Below are 18,215 nucleotides of genomic sequence, written 5' to 3' on the forward strand. Positions count from 1 at the left end.
CAGCTTCCCTGACAGGCTTATTTGTGTTAATGTACCTGTAAGAAAGACAGGATTTAATGATGATAAGAGGATGTGAAGAAGCAAACTATAACCTTCCTCCCTGTGAGAGTCTTGCTACTGGAAGGCTGTGAGAAGCTCCAGGCAGTAGGTCAATCTCCACATCCAGAAGCTTGACTCACAAGTGCTTATAACTATTTCCCTGCTATTATCTGATACATTCTCACAAAGAAAGGGAGTGGAGAGGCAGAAGGATTGTGAAACCCCAGATCTGATATTTGAAGAATATAAAATCTTCCTTAAAGTTGAAGTAAGGGTAAAAGCGGATGGGCTTCCTTTAGGAAGTCTCTAACTTACTCTCCTAACCCAACTCCTCTTCAGCATGGGCCCTTCCTCACTTGAGTTGTGTTTGAAAATCTGTCCAACTCCTGTTTTCTGAACAGCCTCCCACCCTTTCCTCCTTCTCTTCATTGAGTAGTTTCTCTTACAATTCTTTAGAAAATTGAAGGATTCTAAGCAGCATTCTAAAGGAAAAAATTGGCACTAAAGCTCTAGTGTCAGGGCTGCTGGTCATCCCTTGTGAATGTTGACAATTTCTGGTCTTGCTGAATGCTAAGCATAGTGATGATGGCATAACTTCAGAGGCAGAATGTTAATAAATTTCAAGGAAGAATTGCATTTAGGAGAAGGTAGAGGCTAGGGCACTGGAAATGAGAATGGGTGTCTGGAAACCACATGCTATGGACAGGGAGAAGTTGTTGAAAAGCTCTCAGTGTATGAACTCTATGTTACCTCCATAATGTCCTGAGAGACTAAATATTAGATGACTTTAGAGATTTTTCATAGCTAAGCATTCTCCTGCTTCTGAGTATCCCAGGTATTGAATATGGCTCATTTCCTACATTAAAAAAAAAATAATAAATTAAATTAAGTAGCGGTGGTAATTGTTTCTGGCTGCATATTGACATTATGAGTCAGGCTTTTCTTTCCAGTGATGCACATCTCTTCTGTGACACTGGACTCTGAAGTACCAGCCCCTAAATCAATATGGGTTTACTCCTCTATCTATTATAAGTGGTAGCTGTTTGCATTTAACAAAAAAAAAAAAAAAGACCTACTAGGTGGTTTCAGGTAGCTTTACAAAGTTGCCCTTGCCCCTGGTGATGTGCATTAAGTGACTTCTAATGGATTGAGATTTGCTGCAAATATCTTGGTTTGTAATGGACAGAGCAATAGAGGAGTAACAGTAATTACGTGGGATTAGATGACTTCAAGGTCAGCTGTTTTGGGGAGCAGACTGAATAGTTTGAGTGAGCAGGTGCTTGCAAACATTAGTCCTACATCAGTTATGACAGAGAAGACAAGCCTTGAGCTCAGGTCCCATTTTTCCACTAGCAAGATACCTATGAATATTTTAAAGTACAGAAAAATTGTTGAGGCCTTTGGAGAAGTGAAGCTTGTGGGTGGAACTGTTCTGGTTAATTAGAGGGTGTCATGAAAGATTCATATAACTTACAGTTCCTTAGTCATTGTTTTTAAATATAGCAGTGTCTTAAATCCAAAGCTTAAATACAAGTAGATAAATGTGTGGATTGTAGCATTTCCCAGCAGCAGGTTAAATTCAGGGGGCGTAGTGTAGCTTGCAGTCTCTGGGTGTAAAAATACATTTATGCTCAGTTAAACTATAGCAGGGAGTCCTTTTATTGCATCAGCTATAAGGACAAAATTTTCTCCTGGACTGAAGTGGATTGATGTCTGTAATGGTCAATGTGTCTGTCAAGTATTGTAACCCTGGTTCAAAGAAGAAAATTTGCCTTACTCAAGGATTAAGCTGTACCAAGCACTTAAGAAAAAAGGACAGCTCTGCAGTTCGGTGCTAATGCAATAGTAGCAATCCATATACTCGATCTGCAGCCCTCTGGGGTAGGCTCCCAGTTTAACCAGGGAAACAGTGTCCAGATCTGGAATCGCTGTTAGAAAAGCCTTGTCAAGGATGCTGGAGAGAGAGGCTTTGCAGGATGGCTGGGTGGTGCAGTTAAAACGTATTGAGACTTGTTTTGAATGGATCAGTGCAAAATGTGCAATGCTGGGTGTAAATTAAGTGCAATAGAAAAAACACCGCTTGAAAAATATTGTAAGATATGTTCACATTTAAAAAAAAAAAAGTATTTAAAAATCAAGTTCACGGTATTTAAAACTACAAAATCTCTCCTAATGTCCCATTTCATCCCTTGCAGCTTTGTCCACTTGCTTGTATGAGCGATCTGGTTTGTGAATCGTGAAATCCTCATTACAGCAACACTTGTGATCACTGTTGACTCCAGAAGAACATATTAAAATTCACTGAAAACAAAGCCCTTGTGCTGAAAGAGGTCATTCTGTGCTGTAATGTTTAGGGCTGGGCTTGTTTTGGTTTTGTTTTAGGGGAGAAAAATTGCTGACCTTAGTTCCTGGGTGTTCTTAAGTGTGGTTTATCGGCAGGAGTTAATACCTATAAATGACTGACCATAATAAGATTGAACAGAGAAAGAGGAGATGGCAATATTTCCTGAACGGTGTAACTATCAAAGAAATGCTGCTCACAGAAAAATAATTTCGCTAATGATTTTTCACTAATTTCACTCCACTAGTGTCTAGCCAGAGATGGGTATTTCTGTTGCAGAAGTGTATTCCTCTTGATTTTTATTTTTTACAAAAGGATAAAACCTGACGTTTTCCTTTGAACTAGTGGCTGAATCCAGTAAATGAAGGCGTGCAGCAGGCAGGGGGTGGGGAGGAAGGAGTTTTGTCATGAATAGAGGGGGCATGGTGTGTCGTCACCGGCGCCAGCAGCCTGCGAGCTCGGCTGGCTCGGAGCTGGTGTTACAGGCACAGGAGGAAACGAAGCGATCGGAGATGTCTCTCTCGAACAAGCAGCCCGCATCGCTCTCCGAATACAGCCAGCTGTGCAAAACCAAGAACACGGAGAGCTTCTCGGAAGCCTTCCGCTGCATGGAGTCCCCGAAAGACTTCGGCAAAACTGAATTCGAATGGCAGAGGACTGAGGGGAAGCTTAATGAGATTGGCTTGAATGTAAACTCAGGGGGACCGATGAATGATGGGCTCGTTAAGAATGCTGGTTTCACGGATGAGGACAAGCTCTGCTTCTTTGAAGGAAAACTAGACAAAGAGCTAAAAATAGCTCAGAAAGACAAAAGAGAAATTGAGGTGCAAGGCAAAAAATACCAGGCAGCTGCGGGTCACCTTGAGAGCTGGTCTTTGATTTCTGAAACGTTTCCTTCTGCAGAAGGGAACTTTTCAAACCCTAAAACTACAGATTTTCATGTGGGACAGGCAGGAGCTGAAAAACCCAGTCCTGGGCTGGGTAAAAATGAAGCCATCACTGATCAGGAGAAAGCAGCCGGTAAGGCTGGAATGGAGACCAAATGCCAGCCAGACCCAAACCTGCCCAATCTGTCTGTGTCGGAGAGCGATCCCAGCAAATACATGAAGGAACAGGAAATCAGTGTCTGGAATCCAAATTTCCACCCTATCCTGCCTAATGATTCGGGGTCGAAAGAAGCAACGGTGAAAAAAGATGGAGCCCCCAGCTATTGTGTAATTGGGGTGGTTAATGATAACTATGTGCAGAGTGGATTTTCTTCTTCCCCAACGGCATCTAAGCCAGAACCTCCAACTACCACCGTAGAGCTTGCACAAGATGACTCCAAAAGTAGTGACTTTAATAATCCCACTGAAATGGAGGAAGAGATGGAAGACAAGCTGGGCTCTGTGGACGACGGCAATTTTCTGAACAGGGCTGCCCACCAAAGGAAGGCAATGAGACGTGCAATGTCAGAGTGCTCTCACTTGTCGGTGCCCCTAACCCTTAACCTGGCTGATAAATACCCTGAGCCGGTGCTTAGAGAAGACGTCGCTACTGGTCTGCTCTCTCCTAACAGCAGCCTGACCCAGTGCTCGAGCCCCACAGCCAGGAAGCCAGGCGCTCCCATGAAAAGGTCAATGACCGTGTCAGAGGAGCAAACATCTGTCTGCAGCTTGGGTCCTGAGCAGAGCCACGCGGGGCTGCCCAGCCTGGTGGTGAAGGAGCATCCCTCCCTCCTGGAAGAGGAGCCGGCTGCCAAGAAGAGAGAGGAGTGGAACAGTGGCAACAACTTGGTCAAGAAAGAGCTGGGCAGCCCGAGCTTGTACCACAGCAAGCTGGAGCAAATCCCTGAAATCAGCGGCCAGGACAAAGAGAGGGAGGAGGCGGCGGTGAAGAGGGAGACAAGAAATGCCACCGATGGAGCTGCTGCCTTTGATTCTCCAAAAAGCAAATGCACCGAGGTGGAATCCAGCAAAACTGCTCCACTGGAAAGAAAAGGAATTGAGGTCAGCGATGTGCAGAGCTCTCCGTCTCCCAAGCAAGGAGACTTACCACGTGATGGTATGTTGCTAATTTTTACCTCCCTTGGGGAGCAAGCAGACTGTAGCTAGGAAGCAGCTAAGTGACTTTAGAGGCTGCAGGCAGAGGGTGGGTGGGTTGGTGCACCTGAAAAGACCGACATGGTTCAGGTTCCGGTAGTTAGAACAAAGGATGTATTTTGGGATAGATGGAAATGAAGGGAAAATGTTAAAAAAATAAAAAAAGCAAAGCAATTGCCTAGCTGCTTCCACAGCATCTGTTGCAGCACCAGCCGTGAATTCCTTGCTGGGATCCTAAACCCGGCTAACAGATTTTGAAATCTGTAACATCCTTGCTGGTAATAGATCTCTCTTCAGCACCCTCTTGCCACTCCCTCTGGTGAGCATAGGTACCCTTCTGATTTGCGAGCTGAGGGCATTATCAAAGTTAAAACCTTTCAATCTGTGTTGAAAAGATCTGCAGAGTGTACTTTTCTGTTAAGCTTTTTAGCACCTTTTGGTATTTCTCTTTCAGGGGGCCAGCAACGGTGAATGGGTAGAACGATTTATATAGTTAAGCTCCTCCTAACTGTTTCAGTGCTGAAATTCCAAGTGGAATTTCCCCGTTACTTTCTGTAACCTCTTTCCCCAAACCCCAGTCACAATGGAGCCTTTCCCATCGCAAAGTGTCAATAGCAGCTTGTTTTATTTTAGTGGTGTTTTGTTGTTTTGATAGTGCTGTGATGTATGAGGTCAGTCTTCCCGGATTTAAAATCTGTGAGAAGAGTAGTTAATCTTTGTTCTTCCTTCTGGAACAACATCTCTTGCCAGCTTCAGCCTGGAATAAACCACCTTTTTTTCCCAGATTTTGGGTGTGAGGATGGTCTGTGTGCTTTGTCTGTCACCCGCGTTAACGAGAGCTTGGCATGGGAAGAGGAAAGAAAATATGTCAGAGAATAAAGACAAAAGACTTGCATGAGAATTTCTGCATCCAATGACTTCTTTTGTAGCCAGCTGGTTTGCTAAACCTTCAGAGGACTAATATAGAACTTGAAATGATAATAATTTGCTGAGAGAGGGGAGAGTAACATGCGGGTGGGTAGAGGGATGCGCTGCTCAGGTAGAGCTCCAAAATGTTTTATTGGGGTTGATAAGCTGAGCTCCGCACAGCCATGAGCATGGAAAGGCAGCCTCTGAGCAAGGTGGTGTGCGGAGATAACTGCCAGGTTGGAGTTACCTCCGCTGGTTCTGCGGTGTGTGAGTGACACCCAATGGTCGGTCAGTCGGCTCCTGCCTGCCTGCCCGGGACTCTCCCCAACGGTCCTTCTTCCAGCCAAGTCAGTAATCACTTTCAGCAGAATTTATTTTGTCTCTAAAGTTTTACTTTTCTCTAGGAAGTTATCTAAGATGCTTCAATTTCCAAGACTCACGGTCAGAGATCTGTAGAGGAGGTTTTGTCAATACAAACCTCCCTGCTCCGAAGTGCCAATGTGTCTCAGCTTCTTTCTTTTACATTATCTCAGAGTTACCTTGTTCCTTACGGTCTACTTGGTGCACAGATGTTAAATAACTCTGTCAGCCGTGAGATGAAGTAGTGTCAGTTTTGGTGGCAGCGCCTCACAGATTGCAGACATGAGTCCTTCAGAGCCTGAACAGAGATGTCAAGTCCTTTCACGCAGGCAGGAGTCATCAGCATTCCTGCTGAGAGTCGCCAGAGCGATGCAGTGAGCGAGCCATGGTTAGAGGGGACAACCTGGAGATGTGTTTTCCTGGGCACAAGCAGGACCTCTGCAGCTGCATGTTTACCTGTGCTCAATTTTGTATTTAAACACAAAAGGGTCATCAGACTTCCTGACAACTTAAGCATGACATGAGTAAAAGTGATGTTGGCAACAGATGTGGAACAGGGAGGGGGAAAGAAAAAAAAGAAAAAAAGGACTGTTTCTGTGCACACCTTTCAGGTCAGGATTTCTGGGGTGGTGGAGTTTGCTGGCATCTGCTGTGCGACTGAAATTTAATTGCAGGGAGGCTAATTAGCAAGGGGGGGGTCATATTTTGGACAACGAGGAAACCAGGTTTGGGTAGGTCAGCAAATTCTGTTGAGCTGAAGGGGCAACAGTTTCAAAACACAGATACGTGGGATCTTTAAATCAGAAAAATATTGAAAACATCATCTAAAGTATATCAACATGTTTTCCCCAGAGGGGTCGAGCATTAGTTGTGTAAAGGTCACTGAAAAATATGAAGGCACAAGAGTCTTCTGATTGGGTTGCTTTTTGCAGATGGCTAATTCGTATTACCAAGATTTAAAAAAAAAATTTTTTTTAAGCACCTAGGTTTAAAATTTTGTGCTCTTGCAATCTTTATTTTAAAAGCTAGTTTACTGTCCTTTATAACCACAGGTCTGAGTGTGAACTGATACAGTAATAACTGAGTGAGCAGACTTCTCATGGGCTTCCCTGGACAAGAATACAATAGAGTTGTGACTTCTTTTACTCTCTTCTCCAAAATTAACAGCTCGTTAGGTTAGGTTGGTTTTGTTCTGTTGTGTACAACGTGTTGGTAAGAAATAAAACTCTGGGTTTATTCTCTCCTGGAAGCAAACATAGCAGTAGATGCAATAAAATGCTTTGCTTTGCATGTGTGGAGTTTGTGCTTTGCTTTATGTGTGTGGAGTTTAGCAAGAATTTCTAGAATGCAAGAGAAAACAGACAAAAATTCATCAGATGTTTCTGAAATGCTTTCAAACTTTCTATGATGAGCTTTTGCTTCCTCTCCCCTGTTAATAAGCAGAGAGGCGGTTGTTATATTAAAAATAACCAAGCAAGCAGTCTTGGCTGTAAGTATGGAACCGATTCTAAATCTGTCCTTTGCATTTTATTCATGTCCTTATCAACTTCTCCTGCCTCAGTCTTGTCATTCACCTTGCAGGTCCCCTTCCAGTCACAAGGCAATGTGTCCAAAATGACCAACACATCTATTTTATCTGACAGAAATATGTTTTTTCCTTCTCTTTATTAATTCCTCTATTTTTCTGCTTGGTCTATCTGTTCATTCTGAATTTAGCACTCACATTTGGGGCAACAACTTCTGTCACTTGCACCTGTTTTCATCCTAAGAATTCTTGAAAGGATTGTCCAACCTCATTCTAATCATTTGAATGGCATCTCTTGGAATTTCTGCCAAAAGTAGACTTCGGTGGTTGCCAGGCTTCCTTCTGCCAGGGTTTTTTTTGCTAAACATCTGCTATTCCTGTTTTTCTAAAGATGACCTAGAATTGTACATAAAATATTTATTTCTTGCAGGTAGCTGAGTGTTAGTATGATGGCACATTTAGTTTAATTTTATTCTGAAAACTGTCAAAAAGACATACCTGTTCAAACCTCTCACGTACCCATGACAGGTATTTTAAGCAAGGAGATCCTGGCTGCAGATCAGTCCTGATTGGAGCTGAGCTTCAGAACTTGTACTGGTCCCTTATTTCAACAGCAACAACTGCAGATTCTCCCCGAAACAACTGGTCGCATTGATTCCTGCACTGAACAACAGATCTGATTCATGTTGGTGTTGTGCATACGCTGTTGTGTGATTTATTGCACGGACCCAATATGCCACCTCCAGTGGTATCACTTGGATAAGCGGTATCATTCAGCACTGCCTTCACCTTCTGCCTTTTCTCAGTGAATTTCCTCCAACTTGAAGTATTTTCTGCTCTGAAATATCAGGAATTCCAGGCTCTGGCTCATGCTCGGCCAGGACAGTCACCTCTCTGATGCTCAGCATCTTAGTGTATGTGTTAGAAAAATTGTCTTGGCTTTCTGACTCACATTTCTTTATAAATCCGTGCACAAGGTGTGTGATCCAGCGTAACTTCTGAATCTCGAGCAGAGCTTTTTTTGCAGCAGAATACTTTGTGGTTTAGATAAATACAGAAACTGAGACTTCCAACATGACATTTAGGCTGTGATAGCCTATTGCTTCAGGTTTACACAGATTAAAGTTGATTGTGGAATTAGGAAATATCATCCCAGCTACCTCCTAATAACTAACGATACTTGTTCAAGTAATGTTAGTGGTGTGGATGGTGGCTTGCAAACAAGGCTCCTTGCCAGATGAAGTCATGCTTTTAATGAGAAAGAAAAGAAATAAAGGATCTCGGGCTGTGGAAAATGAAGGCACCCATGATAAAGCAGTGTCTGATGTGGGCTGTGGATAGTTCAGTGAAGATTCACGGTGTACACATGTTTGGCCTTAAATATAAAATAAACATCATCATCTCTCAGGGGCTGAGTTTAAAGTGGATGCTGAAAGTATTATAATCATTACATAAATCAGGTGGGCTCCCTGTGCTGCAACACCCTCTGTGCTTTCTCAAAAGTCGCCAAAACCACTGGCTGTTCCAGGGAGACTACCTTCAAAAGAGTGGTTTGCAGCAGATGTGTGAGCTTTTCTCTTCCCCCTTCTCTGGGGAGAGAGGTGACAAGAGCAAGGAGATGTTCCACAGCAGAAGAGGGGCTGAGGGCAGCGCACGCCGGGTTTGTGTGGCTGCTCGTCCCTGGAAATTCCTTCTGCGAGCTTGAGGGGCCAAGTGTGGCAGGACGTACAGAACGGGAATTTCTAAGGATGGGTCTCCAAGGTGTGCATCTAGCATAAAGGCATGTAGAATGTTGTGCTTCAAGTACAAGGCTGGTGTTATATCAGCTGATAAGGGTTAGGAAGACCCCTCAGACCAGCTTCTCTGTGGCTTGTTGCTGCTATCAGAGAACATACAAAAAGTTCACGTTGGACTAGCTGGGTCGTTGGTAATATCTCACCTTTGTGCTTAAGTTTTCAGAGATAGGATCGTGCTTGTAATTGTTTTGCCTTTTGAACAGTGTTGGAATTGCAGTTTTACGCCTTCAGATACCGAGAATACCTGCACTAAGCACTGCTCAAGCTGGAAATGCTCTTGAGGTTTCATCAGCATTCAGACCAGCTTTAGATACAGACTGAAATAGGAATACAGGCAGCGTTTCTTCCCTGCTCCCCACTTGATATATCCTTTCTAAGGCAGTTTCTGCTCATGTTGTGGTTTTGCTGGTATTTTTAGTCTGACTGGGAGGTGTGCTTGTCTCTCTCACTTTGGTTTGTCAGGGGAATTGACAGAAAATAGAGCTTTTTGTTGGTTTTATGAATGTGCTTCCACTTTTATCAATGAAAAGGAAATTTTGTTAGCTTTTTTATATCCAGCATCAAATTTTCAGCACAGTATTACAGTCAAACGAAGTGTGTTAATTACTCTAAAAAACTATTTGATTTCAGTTCGTGCCCCATTAGGTAAACATGGCAAGTGGTTTAGATTGTTCTGGAAGAACAAGTTTGATTTAGGATTTCCCTTCCTGGGTGAAAAATAGAGGCTTAAAAAATCAGCCTAGGTCCACAGGGTACAGGCAAAGAGGACGTCCGATTATTCCTTGGTTCTTGATAACAAGTAAAAATGTACACATTGATTGAGTTGCATTCAGTGCCAAATAAAATGCTGAGCTATTCTGTATTTTGGTCAAGCAGGGGACATTTTATTTAGGCTTTTGTAGCCAGGAAAAATCAGAGAAGGGTTGTATTTCTGCTTAAAATGAGATTTCTTTTCTTTGTAGATACTTTTGTCTTAACAGCCTCAAACAAAAATGCTTTATTTGATGGTGATTTCTATGATGAAGCATCTCCTTCTGGCTGGTGATGGATGAACAAGAAAGAGTTCGTGCCTCTGTAGCATTTCTGGCAAAAGCAGTATTTAACATGGACTGGTTTTGTTTCTAAGGTTGTTTAGGTTTAAGAGGGAGAGTAAGGATGGCCATTGCCTTATTGCTTAATCTATTTCTCTTAATGGATTTTCAGTTGATGACTCTAATCCCTATGAGAATTATGGAGCTGTTTCATTGAATGATGTTTTAGTTCAGCTTAGCCTGCTGAATATCCCTCGCTGGGGATATGGAAGATGAGTCCCTGGCCTCGTTCACAGGCACCTTTGAATGTCGCTGCAAGGCCCCTTCCATTTTGAAGCACGTAAATGAACCAGCCTGCATCAGTGACTAGGGGCACGGCAGGTCAAATGCTTTATCTTCACTTTAGCTTTTGCTTGCCACAGTACCAGAAAATAGAAATACTTGCTTTTGGCCTTTTGAGATGAGACTCAGATAGGTGGTAAATGGGGTCTTCACCTGCTCCTTTTGATGTGGAGAATGTATTTTTGGGAATGCTTAATCTTGAATAAGTTGCTGCACGGTATTTGAGAAATACATGCCCGTAGGCTTTTTTTCTGAGTTCCATGATTTATAAAACAATGCAGTAACATGGTTTAACTTGAAAAAGATACTGATGGTTATGTTTCTATAAGTACTTCTTCCTAATTTTACTGCTTCAGGGAAGCAAACATGAACAGTAAAGCCCTTCAGGTTTAGTGCCTGTTTTTTTCACACACAGTAACAGCTTTCACGAGAGAGCTGTTACAGCAAAACTGGTGGTGAAGGGATCTGAAATACTAAAGGTCTGTGTTTGCTTTCCTCTTGGGTTCCAGCTCAATGTCACCCCGCACGAACTGTAACCCTGATGGTTTTGTTTCTGTTACTTGTAGAGGAGGAGCAATAATGCTATTGTTGTAAGGATTTTATAGATGTCGTAAGGATTTTATAGATATCATAAGGATGCTTTTGTGTGGCTTTCCTTCACCAAATGGAGATCTAGGAATTCAGAAAGAGAGAACAAACTAGAAAAGAATTATATTGATTTATAAATCCATTATGCACTTGCATTCTGAATATGATGTGTAAATCCGCATGTTGTCCTCTGCCTCAGAAAGGTTGTAACAGAATGAGAAGTATGATTAATAAAAGCCTCATACCAGAGAGTTATAAACTAAGACTCTTTAGCCTGGAAGAGAGAGGACTTGTAGCTCGGAAGAGAGAGGACTTGGACAGGGAGGTAGTTGTGATTACTGTCTGTGAAGTCATCAATGACATGAAAGCTGTGAACAAGAGAAGTGTGTTCAGTTTGTCCAGTATAAGAATATGGGTCATCAAATGAAAAGAGCAGCAGCAGATGGAAGCAAATGGTGCTGGGTGACTTCTGAGCATTTTACAGTAAAACATCTTGTGCCAGGAATTTATTAATTGTGATTTTTTTTATATATATTTTTTTTATTTATTTAACCATGAGGCTAATCAGATATTGGAGGAGAAGACCCAAGATGTGGAATCTCCACCCTTAGAGACCCCAAGCAATCTAGTATAATTTGAGTGAGGGATTGGGCTAAATGACCTCCAGACATCCCTTCCAATCTACGTTGTTCTGCTGTACTAATGTGAAGTGATTACATGGGCTAAAAAGCTGTTGGATAAGCAGATAGTCTCTAGACTGCAAGTCACAGGATGGCAAAGAGAGGTTTGGGGTTTTTTTTTTTGGAGGAGAGTGGGGTGGGTTTTTTTCCTCCTTATGGTTAGGAGAACTATATTTAGTTACTCATAATCGGGACGGCTCCAAGAAAACATGATTAATTGCATACAGCGTGGGCATCCTCCACTATGTAGCTGTAACACAGAGTCACTTAGACTGGAACCAGAGCTCTGGAGGTCTCTGGTTTAACCCCCAACTCAAAACCATGTGTAAGTAGATCAAGTTGCTCCAGGGCCGTGTGTCTCCTTTCCAGGTCTGAATGTCTCCAAGGGTGGAGAACTCCTTGGGCCTCCTCCAGTGTTTGACCTCCCTCATATTGAAGAAGTTTTTCCTTATATTTGGAAATTACGCTGGCCATGACTGTAAGCAATCTGATCTACTGGGACCTGCTTTGAGTGATGGCTTGGGCTGGTGACCTCTGAGGTCCCTTCCAGCCCTTCATTGCTCTGTGACCACTGTGGGATATCCATGCAGGCAGGTTACTGAATTCTCACGGTCATCCTGGGCAATAGGTATAATTGCATTTTGAGTAGTGAGTTCAAGGGTAAAATAATGAAGCGTTTTTGATATGTGGGTTTGCAATCCTCCTTTTCACGTTTGGTTAGCACAGCTTGAAGGGGTGGCGTGGCAGTTTGTGTTGCTCCTGCCCTTCCCTTCTGCTTGACTCTGTCACTTCTTTCAGAAGCGTGAAGGTTGTCATCACCTCCACTGTCCTTTCCTGTCGTTTTCCAGTGCACTTCAGCGGCTTTTGCCCCACGTTGTTGCTGTTTTTGAGGAAGAGCCCTCCTTAGCATCTGCAAAGCTTGGTTAAAACACTTGAGTTTGGGTTGTCTTGTTCCTTGGGCTTTGTCAAAAGATGCCTGGGGTTTTCAGGTAGCAGACCTTAAAATCAACCAAACTCTCTGTCATTATAATTTTTATTTTTTGTAATTAACTCATTTGAAGGGAGGCTCTGTACATTCTTGTGATATGAAGGGGAAATGCTCCATTCCTTAACCTCCTTCTAATGAAAGTCTCCTGAGAGGAAAGACAACCAGAGGAAAAGCTTTGTCATCAGAACCTTCTAGTTTAGTGGATGTTGGTTTTCTGTGGATGCGGTGGAATGGGTTGGGCCTGAAAGATGTGCTTGAAGGTTCCTTGAAAAGTTGTTCTCTTGAGCTGTGTTAGTGATATACAGGAAATCTTGGAGAGAAACTGTTCAAACAGGGAAGTTTTTAAAGAAATAATAGGCAGTCTGTTTAAACATTATCGTTGAGCCTTGGAGGACAGCTTTGGTCTTTCGTCTGGTTGATAAGGTAGCTGTGTGTTATTTTGTGGGAAAAAGATATCATTCTTAAAACCATTGCATCATCTACTTTGATTTCACATTACATTTCTTCTAGTAGTAACTCACCTGCTGTTAGTAACCACCGAGAGGGTGGCAGCATGTATAGAAGTAAGAGGTTAAGGATAAAATATGTTAAGAGTCTCCTCAGACACCGGGGTTCTTGTTTAAACCACTTGTTATGAGTGGCTGCTGAAAACCAGGATGAATTGCCTTTCAGGAAACTGTGCCTACTCCACGACTGCGTGGATGGCCCCACATGCTTTATTTGCGTCACAGGATTTAAACTTGGCTGTTGGAGGCAGAATTATAAATTTCCTCATTAGTGGGTTTTTTTATGGCTCGCTCTGCTTGTACAAGACAAACATAATGAGTTATATTTTCCATAATTTTAAAGATCTATAGGAAGAGTGTTGTCCTCTTTTATAACAAGGAGCTGAAGTTGGGGGGTTTTTTGTCAGTTTTGACACAGATCACCTCATTTTTACTATTTATTCTGAAAAATCACCACTGCTTCTTTGTTAGGAGTCTTGTTCCCTCTGACTTCACTTTTATCAGAACACCACGTGATCTTGTTTTCTGGGTCCTGCATCCAGCAATGGCAAATACCTGGTTTCTGGTGACAAATTAATTTTAAAAATATGCTTTTTGAACTTCTTGTTGACTCTAGCGTGCCTTTGCTAAGCATAGTTTCAGCGCTGTGGCTTCTGCGTGTAACTACAGCTTAGGCACGGCTGTGGTGCAGGGTCAGGGGAGGAGAAGTCTGGTTTCTGCCACCTACAACTCGTGTGAGTCTCGGTTTGCCCAGCTCCATCCTCACAGGAACCTGGATGAGGTGGCTGCAGCCTGGGAAGCACTAGGAGATGGGCCACGGAGTCTGGCCAATGCGGGGACTCAGCTGAGGCTCCAGCCAGCAAGAGGGTTCAAACCATGGGGTGGTTTGGGGTTTTTTTCAGTGAATTCTAATGTCGCTGAATTTGAGCAGATTTTGATACGAGAAGACACTTGTGTGGCAGCAAGGTTGCATCTGCCAGAGTCCAACTCCTCCTGCAGCAGATGAGAGCGAAATCTTGTCAAGGAAAACATTGAGGTTATCTGTGATATGCAGGATTTAGGGTTGTTTTTCTCAGAACTGGCCTGTTTTGTCTAAAACCATCTAGAGGCAAATAAGTACATAAATACAAAGTCACTGAAGCACGGTGTCCATGTGAGAAGTACTGGGCCACCCCAGGGGGTCCCTCCTCCATGCAGCACTTCAGCAAATCCTCCTCCTGCCAGCTGGAGCCTGGCTGAAGGACACTTGGTATCACTGTTAAGGGAGACATAAGCACCACTTACTAAGTTTGCTCTTTCATAATCGATGTCAGTAAAACCTCAGACAGAATTCTGGAGTTTGCAGCTTGTGGATTTAGTTCTCATTGTGGAGTTGTTTTCTCTGGTGCACTTGGATGTGAATAATTGCTTCCCATGTCACTCTTAGAAATTGTGAAGCAGTGGTGTCTTGCAGGATTGTGAACTGACACATACAAGAAGTTTGATTTCCACCGTTTAAAAACATACTTAGTGAGTAATAAATGGTAAGTTGGGGTTGAGAATGGATATACCAGACAGCACGGCACTGCTTGCCATTGCAGGGAGTAGCAGCAGGGAGAAAGTACCTGATCGCAGGGTATGGCTTTTTGTTTATCAGTGGAAGATGGCAGATTGGAATGACCTTCCCTCTCTCCTTCAAGTCCCTGGCCTCCTTTCCCCTGGGGTTAATTCAGTTCTGGGTGCTGACTCAGCTGAGCTGAATTTTCTCCATCAGCGAATGCCAGGAGGAGCAGGAGCTGCGGCGGCTGGAGGAGGAGCCCTGCCCAGGGCAGAGCAGCAGCCCCTGCTAGGGCTCCCAACAAAATGTCTTTGAAATATATTTCAGAGGTTTGTTGCCATGCTTGGAGGGGCAAGCAAACTGAAAAGTCTCTTGCAGACTAATGAACAAATCTGATTAAGGTTTGGCAGCCTTTCCTAATACTCCCTGTAACTAGGAAATCTTCCCAGGCAGCGCTCTGCTCTGTGTAGGAGGGAGCGCCCTCATCATTGAATGGTGAATGAAAGCAAATGTACTGATGAGCACACTGGGTCGTTACTCAAACTGAGGCAGCACAAAACAAAATTATCCTTCTGTAATCCCTTGAGCTTGTGTACAAGGTTGTGTAGCGCGGTATATCAGAGGTGGAACCTGACCTAGGAGAAGTTCCCTACCCAGCTCTCCTGGGCTGATGATTATTATTATTATTATTATTATTATTATTATTATTATTATAGATGTAAGTTGCTTAAGCTGTATATGTGCTATCTTGCAGTGTAGCTCCATCAGCTTGGTGATGCTACATTTCTGGTTTACATTTTTTTAAAAAAAATCCTATTTATTTTGTAGAACCTCTGATAATTTTGTGTGAAGCTACTCACTCCAGATTTCTTATATAGTAGCCCATATTCGATTAAGTAGCAAGAAAGAACATGAAATTCCTGTTGTCATTAGTTCAGAAGCATGGAAGCTGCTGGAGTTTAAATCCTGAAGCTTTGGAACCTGAGGGTTTTTGAGCATTGGGCTCCCTGAGCAGCTGAGTTCATGTTTCTGCGTGGGTGCCGTGATACCGTCATCAAGCAAGAGGTTTAATGTTGCTGCTGAATTAGCTGAAATAATAGTGACAGGCACTGTGTGAAAGGTAGCTTCCAACAGACGGAAAGTCACCTTGATGTCTGAGATATCTGAGACTGGTAGGATTCAAAATAAAGCCATCCCCAGGCGTGGGATCCTGGGAGCAGAGAGCAGTGAATGGACAGAAAGTGGTTGTTCAGAAACAGGAACCATTGACAACAATTGCTCTTTCTGGTATTGCTGTAGATAAAACTGACAAGTTAAATGAGGGAGAATATAAAGGCTTATTGAAATGCAGTGGAGAAAATTGGTGTAGAGGAGCCAATATAGATTAGCTACAAAAAACCAGAAAAGGGCTTTCTAGGTGAACATGAATTTTGCATTAAAAGCAGTGTCCAGTCTGTACGTTTTGGTGCTTGTTTTTCTTCATGAGTCTTTTCTTGTATGCTCAGGATGCTAAACCCAGTTTAGTATGACTTGGAAGCTAAATGCATGATGGAAAAAAAGGCTTCTAAACTTGTCCTGGAGTCAGAAAAATAAATAACAATGACAAAACTATCGTGCTGTTGAGCATTGCTGGGGCAAGAGGAAAGCTTGATTTTTATTTTGCTTGTTTCAACAGTGATGTTTGTACCAGAATTGAACTGTCCTCTGAGATGCTCCTTTCAAGACTGACAAGCAGGAAAATGTGAACTATAAATAGTAATTTTCAAGATGTGGAATACAACCTTTTTACTGTTGGAATTGTTAACGCTATTGTCTGGTGGGCCCTTAGCATGTGCTGCAGCGTTACAATCTGTTGCCTTGTTATAAAAAGAAACACCCGACACAGATAACCCTTTCTTTTAATCCCCAGCTGACAAGGGAAAATGCATAAATTCGGAGTGGGTTGTTTGCACCGTATCCTTCGTAAAATTCTAATTTCACAGGAATCACAGTGGAAGGTGGCTCACGGCAGCGAACGCCGCTGAGAATTAGTGTTTTAAAAACTGTTTATAGGGAATAGAAATCCCCCAGATGTCTCTTGCACATCCCGTGGCAGTTCTGCTGTAGGACTTGTGAAGATTTAGGGAGAAAACTTGATGAAGCTGCTACTAAATTAACGTTTTGTTACAGTGTTTGCTTTGGAGGGCAGTAGTTCTCCTGCTGGTGGCTAGGACAACGCTTTAGAAACTGTCTTTTAAAAGGAGGCAAGGAAGTGGTTGTGGCTGCCCAGCTGCTGTTGGGAGGAGAGTGTGTCTGCTGTCCCTGCTCCACGTAACAACCTTTGGTGGCAATGACAAAAATGAACAATTGCAGTGACAAACTGGCAACCCTCATACCTGGATCTAAGCTTTGGGCCCGCATGAAGCAGCACGACACGGTGGTTCCCACGCTATGAGGGTCGGGATGATCCCCATGTGTTAGGACGAGATCCCCGTGTTCCTGCTTTCCCATTAGCAGTCCAGCTTTCAGGAATCCTCCCTGCTCACGGAGAGCTGCAACACCTGGGCGTGGGCAGGAGAAAGGTCAGGAAGAAACAGCCATAATGATAGGGATAGCTTGGCAACAGCACCCTACTTCACCATAAGTCATAGTGTAAAATCTGGAAGAGGTCAGAACTTCACCATTAATAGTCCAACAATTGATTTTAATAACTTGAAAGATAGGAAGGTTTGTTATTTTAATTAAACCAGAGGTTTCCTTCATCTGCTGTCTGTCTTTTCCCCCTGGAATAATATGAGAGATTGGATGCTAATGGCATCTGGATGAACCTGTCCTGTTACAGGGAAAATTCTTTCTTCTTACAGGTGTGCTGGTTTGGGGGAAATTTTCTAGAAATAGCCAACCTGTCAGGTCTGTCTCCTCCTGCTACTGTGTTTAATAATAGTAAACTAAAAAAAAAGAATTATATGTTTAAAAAAAAGAAGAAGCTCAAACTTACAAAGCCTCCCTTCTTTTTTCTTTTTTCTTTTTTTTTTTCTTTTTTCTTTTTTTCTTTTTCTCCAGCAAAACCAGAAGAGACCAAACCAGCTGAAGCTGTGACAGGGAACGACATCACAACACCTCCCAGCAAAGAGCTTCCTCCCAGCCCTGAGAAGAAGACAAAGGTAGGTGTCGTTTCATGTTCAGCATATTCGCCTCCATGGGTTTTATTTGCCAGCTTTTCTGCTTCTTAAGCTGTGGCAACAACACGAGTTCTGTTTTCTGAGCTGCCATTTGTGAACCATTTCACTAGAACAAAGACATCCAGTTATGAAGTTGCAAACAACTCAGCCTGTAGCAAATGTGATTGAAAGTGTATTTAATAAATGTGTGGTAAACCTGAATTTCAATTAATTCCCTGGTTGGTATCAGTGGTGTAGAAGGAGTAAACATGTATGGTAACACTTCTGCTAGTTGTTTACAACACATTTCTTTGCATTACCATTAGCATTCAGAGATCCTGCTCAGAATAGT

At 42.8% G+C, this 18,215-nt stretch overlaps 1 protein-coding gene across 15 annotated transcripts in view; it reads left to right on the forward strand.

Moving 5' to 3' along the window:
• Positions 1-18,215, forward strand: part of MAP4 (microtubule associated protein 4) — a 164,015-nt gene that overhangs the window by 122,658 nt on the left and 23,142 nt on the right. For all 15 annotated transcript variants that reach the window (XM_074901019.1, XM_074901024.1, XM_074901027.1 and 12 more), the window contains one exon: positions 17,766-17,866. In XM_074901019.1, the coding sequence (XP_074757120.1) occupies positions 17,766-17,866 (101 nt within the window). The remainder of the gene's footprint in view (positions 1-17,765; positions 17,867-18,215) is intronic.

The sequence above is a fragment of the Athene noctua genome, chromosome 2 (assembly GCF_965140245.1).
Source record: "Athene noctua chromosome 2, bAthNoc1.hap1.1, whole genome shotgun sequence".
Taxonomy (NCBI): domain Eukaryota; kingdom Metazoa; phylum Chordata; class Aves; order Strigiformes; family Strigidae; genus Athene; species Athene noctua.